We start from the raw sequence: 12,462 nt of genomic DNA, 5'->3' as shown, positions 1-12,462 counted from the left end.
GATTCAAAAAGGCATCATTGATGTAACCGACTCTGAGCTGTGAGAAGAAGATCAAAAAGCAGGAGGTCGGAAATGGTTCTGGAGATGAAGCAACACGGGCTGCCACAAGTATGGGAAAGCTAGCACTCGCTGACCAAGCCAGACTAGAGATCAAGCACAAACATGTGGATTGAGGATGGCTCACCGGTGCACCGTGCAACAACGATCCACAAAGAGCGAAAATTACTGCGAAAGTTTGTTTCGCGTTTCCTGCAACTTTTGCGGTCAAAACTGCAAACGTTCGCACGAAGTTTCGGTTTTCGTGACGTCAAATGAAAATTCGCGCGAAGGTTTGCTCTGCAAAACCTCTCTACTACTCCCACCGCGCGAAAACAAAGTGTATTGTTGACTCTGACAAGAAAAAGCAGCGGTGATCACTTGTACTTGTCAGTCCAAACGACAAGCTTCTCCTTGCGCCACCAATAATTGTTTGTGCGACTGTTGATGCAAAAGTGACTGAAGTTCTGAACGCAATTCTTGAATTTTACTACATGAGGCACGGTGAAATCACGTGACGCAAGAATGCCAAGTCGCATGGATCACGGCTCACGATTTCAGAGTCACCTTCGTCAAGTGCGCTTGTTACTCGCCTAGAACGCCCGCTGGTACTGGTAGCGATCACACTCATGTTGCTACTGTGCACAAGAATATGCTGACCATGTTGTTGGCCTACGAACCGGGTCTAGGCTCCGGCGGATTATGCTCGCAAAATCATGGAATTATGCTTTCATGGATTCTCGTATTATGCTTCAGCACACGGGGATACATATCCACTTTGTTGTACTTATGGTCCAGTTATGGAGCCTCAACGTTTGGAAAATCATGCCTTTTTCGTACTTGCGAGTGGCGATAAGTACAACAAAATACATGAGTATCCCCATATCAAGGTGTCCATGCATACTAGAGATCAACGGGGAAAAGAGAAAACATTACTTCTTCTATTCATTAGTTGACTTCTTTTATAAAAATATTTTTTCATTGCCAAATTAGTTTGACTGACCTTTGAAAATTATCAGCACGGTTCAATTGTCTTCGCAATCGTCATACTCGTCCAACCGATGTCAACCTCACCCTGCGATTAATCAGCTCATCTCTTCCGTAGCTCCACCTCTACTTCCATCATGACCGAACATCAACTTTAACTCAATATCCATGCAGTCATGGCTGCTAAAATCCAGAGGTCATGCCAACATGAAATTCGTAATGTACACATAGTTTTGCGGACTACCCGTCACTATCTCGTTCGCCCCGGGATACCTGACCAAGGCTGATTCACTCACATCTTCTGCTACTGTACCAGTGTGAGAAAGAACTTTGAAGGAGACGAGTTTGAGCATACAATAATGTATTGCCATGATTTCTACCCTGCCTTTCATGGAAACACGATCTGTATGACCGCCGAACCCTTTACCATGCAGACCACCAGCACTGATCAAGTTAATTGTACCCAATGGTGTAGCCTACATAGAACTGCAGTACAATACGATGTACTTCCTCCGCGTCATTAAAATTGTCGCTTCGCACATCGCAATATTTGTGACTTGGCTCGTCTTAGTCAGACTGTCGGAATCGCTGTTTTCTGTGTTCGAACACTGGTGTGACCCTTCCTGCGCAATGACTACTTGTCACTGAAGCCGTGGTGGTCTCGGACCTTGTCGGAGCTTTCTTCCACACCAAGCAAATCATCGCGCTCCGCATTATTCCGCCCCAGAGCGCATTTCGTTATCTGGGAGTTTGTGCCGTCTCACATCGTTCGCGTGGGCATTTGTCAAGACTGCAAGCTCGGGTATAAGAATCCTGGTATCTCTCCTGAATACGAACTGCTGAAGTGGACGATGGCAAGAACAAAGTGGTCTCAAATTCCTAAAATGCGCTTCTTGTGGCGCATGTTGCTGCGAAGGTAGCAGGTCTGAAAACACCAACAAAATCAGCGAAGCGCTTGCCAAGGAAAGAAGGTGCGGAACTGCTAACCCTATCCCACTGGAAGGTCGTTACAGTGTACTAGTACTTGAAAAATGCTAGCTTGCCTTCATCGCCTGCCACCCCGAGGCATAGATAGCTTGAAAACGAAGTTTCTTGACCTGAATTTGAACGCGCGTCTTCTTCAGCGTATTGTTGAGTGCTGAAGGGTCTGCCTCAAACTCTGATGAATATGCAGGGAACGCGGTGTTGAAATAGTGCAGTGCTTAATATACTCCTCCGAGTATTTTCGAACTGCCTCCGCCAGAGTGACTGTCGAGGGTAAGGATGCCGATACTGTATGCCGGCACACCTTCTGGCCAAACACAATGGGTCATACCGTGAGGGAATGGCGTTTCTATTCTGACCAGCCCACCGGACAATATCTCTCACAATGAATAGTAACCTTCCCTAACACTACTGGAACACTGAATCCACTGGCCCGTCCCTTTTATCCTCCCATCCATACTGCCCTTACCATCCTTTCCCTCAACTGCCGCTCAGTGGTCAACAAAGTAGCGGAACTCACTGTTATGTGCAACATCTACTCTCCGGAGGTTATATGTTTGTGTGAAATATGGTTGTCCCCTGCCAACCTCTTCTCATTAGCAGGCTACACAGTTCATCGACGGGATCGTCCCACCTCTAATATTCGATCGGCCAATCCTACCAGAGGTTATGGTGGGGTAGCCAAATTGGTGAAAGATGGCTCCTTTACATCGGTGAAGCCTCTGGCGAATCTTCAGCAACCGGGCTTGGAGGCCATCTGGCTTGAGCTTCGCACAGCCAACTCACCCCAACGTCCACTCGTAGTCTGCGCCGCCTGGTGGTACCCTGGCGGATATCCAGGCATATTCTGATGGTCTGGAAGACTGCCTTCTGTCGCTTGATCTACCTGTATCCACACTACTCCTCACCGGTGACTTCAATGCCCATAACTCGAGCTGGTTGGCTGGTGATCGGACAACCCCGGTGGGTCAGTGCCTTGAAACCGCCTTCAGGTGCTTCGGATTAGAGCAACTGGTCAACTTCCCTACGCACTGGAGCCCAAGTGGCCGGTCATCTTGCTTGGACCACATCGTCACAAATTCACCCCAGCAGTTCCTCTCCGTTGATTCAGCCGCTCCACTGGGTAGCTCTGACCACGTGCAGCTCATCTGTCGAGTCCGTCTCCCTGTCACGTCCAAAAATCCAACCCTACAACATCACTCCCTCCCAACATCTACCCCTACACCCCCAGGTTATAATTTCAAGTTGGTGCCACGTTGCGTATTGGATGACCTGAATGCTGAACTTGCTGATGTCCACTGGAAATGTCACCTCCGCAGCTCGCACGTGGATGACACTCTTTCGTCTTTCCACTCTATTCTTAGCAGGGCCATGGAGAAGCACCTCGGGTACTTCTCCCGGCGTCCACTCTCCCCCTCATGCCGACGTTTAGGTCAGCCACCTTGGGTTGATGCCCCCCTCCGTGCCGCCATTAAGGCAAAGCACGATTTATACAGTGTGTGTAAGAAATACCCAACCCAGCTTAACATGCATGTATATCGATCTCAACGGAACTTGGTGAAGAGTCTGACTCGATCGAAATACCGGGGATACATTCAGTCCGTACAAGCTACGCTGCAGGACAAAAACCGCCCATCACTGTTTCAGTTCGTGAGCAAATTAAAAAATCATAAAGTATCTCGTGACATCCCGACACTCACCATTAGTTCTACACAGCAGGCTACTACCTCTTCAGCTAAAGCCACTGCATTGAACTCTCAGTTCGCCTCAGTGGCCGTGCCTGATGACCCTTCTCTACCCATTCCCCACATTGTCGAGGAGTCGGGTGAGGCTGACCACCTCACATCTGTCTTTACTACGACTGCTGCCATCCGACGTTACATTCGAAAGCTCCCGTCTGACAAGGCGCCAGGCCCAGACGGCATCACTAATCTGGTATTAAAGTCCCTTGCGCCCTCAATAGCATACCCCTTATGTCTGATTTTCAACCTATCATTCCGCACTGGTCGTTTTCCCTCTGCATGGAAAACAGCTAATGTTATACCGATCTACAAGAAAGGGTCCCGCCACGAAGCATCAAACTACCGTCCGATATCTCTACTGTCCTGTGTTTCCAAACTCTGTGAGCGCGTTTTCTACGACCAATTGTACTGTCATGTCTCGTCACGTTTGAGTTCAGCTCAGTCCGGATTTCGCAGAGGCGATTCTTCCACCCTCCAGCTGACGCGCCTGGTGCAATTAGTGTGTCGACATCGGGATGCTGGAGACCTAGTCGGGATCTGTTTTTTCGATCTTGCCAAGGCCTTCGATACCGTCTGGCACCGGGGGCTCTTGGCCAAGCTTCGTGGATCGTTTACTGTAGACGGCAATCCCTTGCTATGGCTGACATCTTACCTAACTGGGCGAACGCAGTACGTCACGGTACATGGGACGTCCTCAGCCGACACAACAGTACTATCCGGAGTTCCCCAGGGTTCCATCGTCGGCCCCCTTCTCTTTATCTTATACGTCAATGATCTGCCCGCAGCTGCCCCGGGCACATCACTATTCGCAGACGACACAACGCTCCTACGGGCATCTCCTAACATCACTGGCCTGATGAGTAACCTAGCTAACGGGATTCAAAGAGTAATTTCCTGGATGTCGTCTTGGCGGTTATCGCCCAATCTGTCTAAAACTAAAATCATGCTCTTTCCTTCTCAGCCTGATGTTCCGCCCCTCCTCCATCCCACTTTCCCCCAGCCTATAGACATAGTCTCCAGCCATAAGCATCTTGGCATTTTCATTGACTCTAATCTTTCATGGGAACCCCACATCGATTACATATGTAAACGATCAAGTTCATCTTTAGGAATCCTCTCTTCTCACTGTTACCATCTCCCAATCTCTTGTAAACTCCTCTTTTACTCAGCTTACATACGCCCCATTTTTGATTATGCAGATACTGCTTGGGCTGGAATTTCCACAACCCGTGCTGAAAAGCCCGAAATTCAGCACAAAAAAGGTCTAAAAATCCTCCTCCGGAAACCCCGCATGCTCCCATCTTCCACCCTTTATGCCCTTGCTCACACTACCCCTTTGTCTAAGAGACGTAATTCACATCTTGTCACCCTTATCCATTCTCTCAAACTCAATCTGTGTCCACCTCACCTCCACTGTTTCAACTGGTTTTCTTCCCGTAGCACGAGAAACTCCCTTTCCCTTCCGAAACCCAAGTCCTCCTTTCTACTTCACTCTCCCCTTTTCACTGCGTACTCTGCGTGGCTGGCACCTCCCCAAGAAGCTAAGGACCTTTCTTCCCTCCGCCTTTTTAAGAGCCTTGTCGCGCCTTGACTTTGATTTTGTGTTTCTCATTTTGTTGCAATCACTACTTATCCATGCCGGTTCCTTTTTTCTTCTCCTCCCCTTCTCCCTTCCTTGCCGTGGTTGGCTAACACCCTCTCTCTTTGTATTGGCCGGTGTTCTCACTGTGCTATGAGATGCTGCAATAAATAAATAAAATAAATAAATGTCGACCTTAGCTGCAAGTGCGGCGAAGCGGGGGTCCACGAACTAAAGCTTGGTCCGTCGACAATGCTCTGCCTCAATTTCTAGCTGATTTCTTTGCCCTTCGAGTGGACAAAATAATTTCGAAAAATCACTCTGGCAATTTTAATGAAGCGGAGGAAGTAGTTATGCTCCTACCTCCGAAAGGATGCCAAATTATGCTCCAAATTTTCAACCACCAAATTATGCCGGCATAATTATGTCGTTTTGTGCATGGGCGACTTGCACTTGCACTGTTGACGCTGCCGCGGGAATGCATATAATAATAATTATTATTATTTAAACAATCGACGAGGAGAGAATAGTCGTAAAATGGCAATAAATAAGATAAATGAGCCAGCACAAGCGAAAAGGGACCTTATCCGTTTTTTGGGCATTTTGAGTTAGCAACGGATTCTTGTAGCCAGAGAACGTATGAATCAGATAAAAAAAACCGAATGAAAATCCATCAACATATAGCAAAGTTACGGACGTTTAAATCAACACTGTTTTCACCAAAACATCGCACATATTCACGAATAATCTTTGAAATGCGTAAATTGCAATAATTTGGCAATAGAAGCCTTACAGAAGCCTTCGAGTCACCAGCAGAAGGGCTGGAGGATACAGTATACACACACTACTGGGCAGTTGGCATAAGTTTCACTGTGATGGAATTTATAGTGCCAAGCGTGACGTCTGATGGGCCATCACGTCCTTCCGTACCACGCAGGCACGCCGCATTTTAGATCTAACAACAAGAATAATAGAATGTTCTGAGGCATGTAGCTTTGACACAGCACCAGACTCTAGCAATTATCAGGCTCAAAACGTGTGTTGCACTACGCAAGTTTGTCATTCCTCCGGCACAGGCGGACACAGCTCATCCTTGTAAGGGTCTGCCACAAACGGCCGGATATCCTTGAACAGGTACTTCTGGCGTTCTTGTGACAGACCTGCTGGGGGGCAACACTTGGGGAAGGCCTGCTGCTCTCACCTGCTCAGGTGTGGTCTTCAACAGCTGAACATGGTCAGTCAGCTGATGCATGCAGTCGTCTTCTGCTCCTCACTCCCAGTCGCCATCACGTTGCGCCGCAAGTCCTCGCACACCGGGCAAACATCCATGCGAGCCGTCATGAACTTAATATGCGGCAATGTCTGGTGCCAGATGGAGCGGAACGTCGACAAGGATACAGACTTCTTACCCTCCTTATGGCAGCAGTCGCAGAAGTCTGCATGCACGGACTTGTACGTTTGTGACGCTGGAAGGAAGATAGGTGGCGTGTCGTCTCTGCCACGGAGTGGCGCAGGATGTGGAATTCCAAACACTTCCGCGTGCCGAGTGATGTACTCCACGCAGTACTTCACAACATCAAACTCCAGGACATTGTGTGGCCGTTTGCCTGTGTTGCCGTGCACTAGTGGCACAAGCCCATTCTTCTCCAGGTGGCTTCTGTACCGTTTCAGCCTCTTGCTAGACAGTGCATACACGTGACGGAACGCACCCCCACAAACAGTCCGTCCTTGGAATTTGTAGGTAAAACGCTCCCTCTTGCGCTTCTCTCCACTCTCAAAAACTTTTTCAGGATTACTTAAAGCTTCAGGAAGGCCCAGGACCACCAGCTCACTCTCGTGCGACTCCATTTCTCTCATGTTCAGGATCGACGTCTCGATGTCAGCTGGGTCAAATTGCTGCAAGCAATTTTTTGAACATCCGCAGTTCTCTTTTTGACGAACAGTGTCGTCCTCCTCTGCCGGCGCAACGGTCGCTTCACAAGCTGCTGCGGAGCTAGCCTGCGGAGGTTTGGGCTCTGCCTTTCCGACATACAGCTCTGCTGCTGTGTCGACATCCACTCGCTGCTGAAGAAAGTGTCGCCGTCGTCAGGTTGAACCGAACGTCACTGGCGTCCGACTTGTCTTCCTCACCAAAAACTTCAGCCTCATCTCTTCCAGGAGAGATTTCAGCGCTTCGTTCACGGTGAAACATTTACGATGGCTCATAGTGAACAGCTACGCCGACCCAAGGACTTAGCAGAAAGCGAAGACGGCAAGACAACTGCGCTGAAACTGTGAAAGCAACTCTTTGTCTTTCCGCTCGCGCGTGCGATTTTATTCAGCGGAGGTGTCGACGTGTCACCTGGTCACGGTCGATCGATTTTGATCGCCGATCGGTGGTACGTGGGTCGATTTAGCCAGGGTTTTCTTCTACAGGAGCTGTAGGATACTGGCTCTCCAATACAAAGAATGACTGAGCTCCAAAGAAGTCGCGTATCGCCAAAAAACGAACAGTTTCAAGTTCGATCCGAACGTGACAGCTGAGAATCAGCTGATTCACTTCAAGTGCGGTTTTCTCAAAATCACGTGCAGCAGGATAAGGTCCCTTTTCGCTTGCGCCGGCTCAAATTGTGCACTCATAACAACAGCAAAAAATGAAGAAAGTCAAGTTCCATAACGTTTTCTTGTGACTGTCATCAGTGGAACGCCGTCACATCAAAATGTAATAACTAAAACACACATTGCAAAGGTGCAAACTTCGCTTTTTGTACCTGTTAGCTGCTGTATTTCTACCTGAAACCATATTAGCTACATGTATATAAGTGTGTGTTTTAGTTATTACATTTTTATGTGACGGCGTTCCACTGATGACAGTCACAAGAAAACGTTATGGAACTTGACTTTCTTCATTTTTTGCTGTTGTTATGAGTGCACAATTTATCTTATTTATTGCCATTAATAATAATTATGTCGGCATAATCCGCCGGTGCCTAACTGGGACTTTATCTGACCATGTAGCTCGAAGATCAGTGAAATGATGAAACCATGTACTTTATGACATAAGAAATCCCCCATGCAGCTCACGCGACAAGTGCGTGCAGCCAGTGGTGTTCACGTACCAGTCAACACAAAGTGACTAAGCTAGCAGCTTTTGTCGAGCATTGACATGAAAACAAGAGACTTTTGCTGTTGGACTATGTTCGAGATTGCAGGAGGTAAGTGTGAAAGATGAATAACTCCTCTTGCTTTACGGTGGGGGGGGGGGGGGGATATTTCAACGGCTTGCTGACATTGCAACACTCCTAGGACAGTTTGTGGGGGTTCTCAGCAGGTCAAGCAGGAAATGCAGCGCTTCTTACCTCAGCCATCACGGCCTGTTCCCAGTAGCGTTCCAGGCACGATCGCGATCGATGGCCATGTGCTGTGATATCAAGGAAGCGTCATCCTACGTCACAGAGCACAGGATCTCACCGTGCATCTTGCAATAAAAATTTAATATTAATTCAAAAACTGTGATCAGGAATTCATTTACTTTTGCATGAACGGCGCCCCAAAAATTGTTGGTGGCACAAGGAGGATCTTGTCGTTTGGAGTGACAAGTGATCACCGCTGCTTTTCCTTGTCAGAGTCAACAATACACCTTGTTTTGTAGATTTGGGAGTAGTGTTGAAGTAGAAAGTGCTGAGGAGACGTCGCGGAGGGGCGAGCTTTCCCGCGCAGGTATGACTTTGGCCGTATTTCAGGTTGGTCGAGTGGAAAAAATCACAAAGGTATATTTCAAGAAAACCCCAAAGGGAAGATGGGGAACATGTCCTCAGTGCTAGAAGATGTGTTCTACTATCTTCCCGTGTACTTGTATAATTCTTGCCAATTGAAGACGTAGCTGGCTGATTTTCAAGCCCTTGTAAATTGGCTATTTTCAAGGCAATCATTTGTGGCCTCAGGGGGTGATGGCCCTCCTCTTCTGGGATCCTGGCGTGGCCGAGCGGTACTGCTCCAGGAACTCTTCTAAGCTGAGGCAATATTGGCTTGACAGAGATTTGTTCGTAGCCTGTTCCTATATGCCGCATGTGGCTTGACTCGCCATTTTTGAGGGTATGCAAGTTTCAAGGTTCCCTTGAGAAACACTTTCAAGGGCTTTTAAAAATCAATCCACACCCCGAAGGGAACCTACCTGCAAATTTTGAGCGAAATGGGAGAGATCCACTTGTACACATATTATATGGCTTTTATATGGCTTTTTATATGGCTGCTCTAGTGCTGCTGCATCGCGCAATGCCCGCTACATTTTGTAGTTTGAGCACTCTGGCGCTAGAGCGACGAGCTACCTTAATGTCTGTGGTGCCTCCTTTGCACCATGGCTGGTAGCTCGGCCTATTTAGCTCGTAGCTGTACTGATGAGGCCTTGATGGCCGAAACAGCTTGCTGTCTCCAGCATTGGGTATCTCGCTCCTCGGCTCTCGCCTTGTTGAGCATTCTCAGTAGGCTGCTCTAGAGCTGCTGCATCGCGCAATGCCCGCTACATTTTGTAGTTTGAGCACTCTGGCGCTAGAGCGACGAGCTACCTTAATGTCTGTGGTGCCTCCTTTGCACCATGGCTGGTAGCTCGGCCTATTTAGCTCGTAGCTGTACTGATGAGGCCTTTCTGGCCGAAACAGCTTGCTGTCTACAGCATTGGGTATATGGCTTTTAGATTGATAAGTGAATCCATGAGTCATTCGCCCTTTGTGGATAATTCTCTAAAAAATGACAGATTCTGCTCAAAAAGCATTGAAATTTAAAGAACCTTCAAACCTTATGGCACGCACTTCCTTTATTTCTGCTCCATTTCTTCATCATCATAACAAAAAGGGAGGGGTTGTTAACATAACAAAACATTAACTAAACGTACCATAAAGAATACCGAAGATTTTTGTACCTTTTTCTAACTCGATGGTCCGCCAAAGACTATAAGTCCCTGGGGAAGTCCCCTTTTAGGTATCCTGTTTCATGTCATATTCAGGTCTCTCGAAATTTGTACCATATTCAAGCCAGTATGTTGTTCATGCTTCGGCGGTCAGTTATTTTTCTCCAGTATCAAACAATTATATCGTTAGAAATTGCGTTTTTTCAGCTTTGCAACAAACCTCATTCTAGACATAAGAAGAAAAATGACGGAGGCTATATTTTACAGTGGTATTTGTGAACTGTGCAACCTAACCTAGTTGCATATGAATCATGTTGCGGGTAGGAGTGTAGGTTATTTCTGAAAACAGCATCATGATTCGGCCTTACAGATTAGAACTACTATATCCTAGACTTTGTATTTTGTGCACTACCCAGAATTAAGCAAGAACAACATTGTCCTTGTGGCTTGTCGTTTGTAGAGATTTGAGGATTAATCAGATCCAGAGTTTAAGTGATGGTGTGTTCTCTTGTCTAACAACCCTGCAAACACTGTAAGTACTCTCAACTGCAACACTGAACGCTGGGAACAGTTATAAAACTGGGTGTATATAGGGTACTGCTGAATACCTGATGAACAAACCTCTAATATCTGTGAGGATTATTATCTGCTGCACTGATTGAACGGAACAGTTGTAGACGCTGTGTGTGAAGTGTTTTTTTCTTATGAAGCCTCAGATTCTCGTAAGTGTCAGAAACGAACAACCACATGTCACAAGGACAACTATTAACTCTTGACGGTATATTTCACTTGATCGAACATAGTAACTCAGTCTAAGACCACCAGATATTTATAGCATGCAAATGACAGAGTATAATCAGAAACGCTTACCCATAATTTAGCATACACGACAGAGTAAACAGTAACACTCGCATAGCGCAAAAAGCGTATACCATGCGTGATGCATCAGTGCTACGGTGAAGGCGAAATACGACATTGAAACGAATATCATGTCATCAGCGAGAAGGCCTTTCACACGTGAGAACTTGTGGCTTTATAACAGCTTGTTGCGTATCAGTTTTATTGGAAAGAAACCCTTTTCATGGCTCAATTTTTGTTGTGGTGCTTTGGTTTATTTTGTTTAGTTTTGCGTTCTTCTTTTCACTCAGTTGGACTGTTTTAGTTGCACAATGCAGTTTGTGCATGCACCATGGAACGGTTACGTCATTGTCATGCGTTTTGTTTTGTTTGCGCACATGCTCATATGCAGCCATGATGTTTGTCTTTTTCTTCAGTTTCCAGTTTACCTTGCTGTGTCCTGTAACGGAATCTCAGCCATTCCGTTCCCCAGTACGCCGGACACAAGGGACAAGACTAGTTTGGTTTACATAATTATTATTGACATTACGGAAATGGAGACAACACTCAAAGGGACGAACAAGAAGACTGACAAAAGGACTCTCGACTACAAAATCGCGCATGCTCATATCACACATGCACGCGACTAGACGAGACAGTTTGGGGAATGCCATCACACAGGAAAACAACACATCATTTCACAACACCTGCCCCCTTGATGACATTCCACAAAATAATAAACCGACACCACGTTCCACATGCACAACAGCAAAAAGAACCACAGCAGAACAGAAAAACGAAAACCAACCATCAACCTAGAGCCGACGCTCTACAACCAGGCCATGCCACACAAGGCCAACCGAAACACGGGAGCCGAAGCTCCAACAAAATAATAACATGCGCACAGCCGCACCAAATAGATCTACAACAAAAACAATGGAGAACAACAGAACGAATACAAGAGCAACAGACCAACAACAACCAAACTGAAACAACACAGCAACAATCAACGAACTGAACAGAGAGAGAACAACACAGCGAGCAAGACAACAAGCCGAACATTCACTCCATAAAATACCAATATGCCCCACAACACCTACACATGCTCAACACCCCCACTCAAGTTACGGCCCAGTACAGCCTTCAACACGCACGCACTTGGCACCTCCCACCCTCCAGAACCGATCGCTGTAAAGACTCCCCACTGCACAAGTCCCTAGAATACTACAATACCCTCCCTGCTAGCATTCGTGACGTCTCCTCCCGACCTGCTTTCAAACAAGAAATCTGCTCACTGCTGATTAACTCAATCTGCTCCTGCAGCGCTCACCCTCTCCCATACTTGTAAAGTTCAAAGTGATGTAAATCACTTTCCAACTGTTTAACCCACAATCTTACCTTCTCATATATTT

General features: G+C 46.9%; 1 protein-coding gene across 1 annotated transcript in view; it reads left to right on the top strand.

Annotated features, from left to right (window-relative positions):
• The window catches only part of LOC135828728 (vasorin-like), a 224,745-nt gene that overhangs the window by 76,173 nt on the left and 136,110 nt on the right, over positions 1-12,462 (top strand). Inside the window, exon 4 of the mRNA XM_065341151.1 lies at positions 10,674-10,745. Coding sequence (XP_065197223.1) covers positions 10,674-10,745 — 72 coding nt within the window. The remainder of the gene's footprint in view (positions 1-10,673; positions 10,746-12,462) is intronic.

Source organism: Sycon ciliatum, chromosome 12, assembly GCF_964019385.1.
Source record: "Sycon ciliatum chromosome 12, ocSycCili1.1, whole genome shotgun sequence".
Taxonomy (NCBI): Eukaryota; Metazoa; Porifera; class Calcarea; order Leucosolenida; family Sycettidae; genus Sycon; species Sycon ciliatum.
Note: the sequence above shows the minus strand (reverse complement) of the source record. Positions and strands in the feature narration are given on the sequence as shown.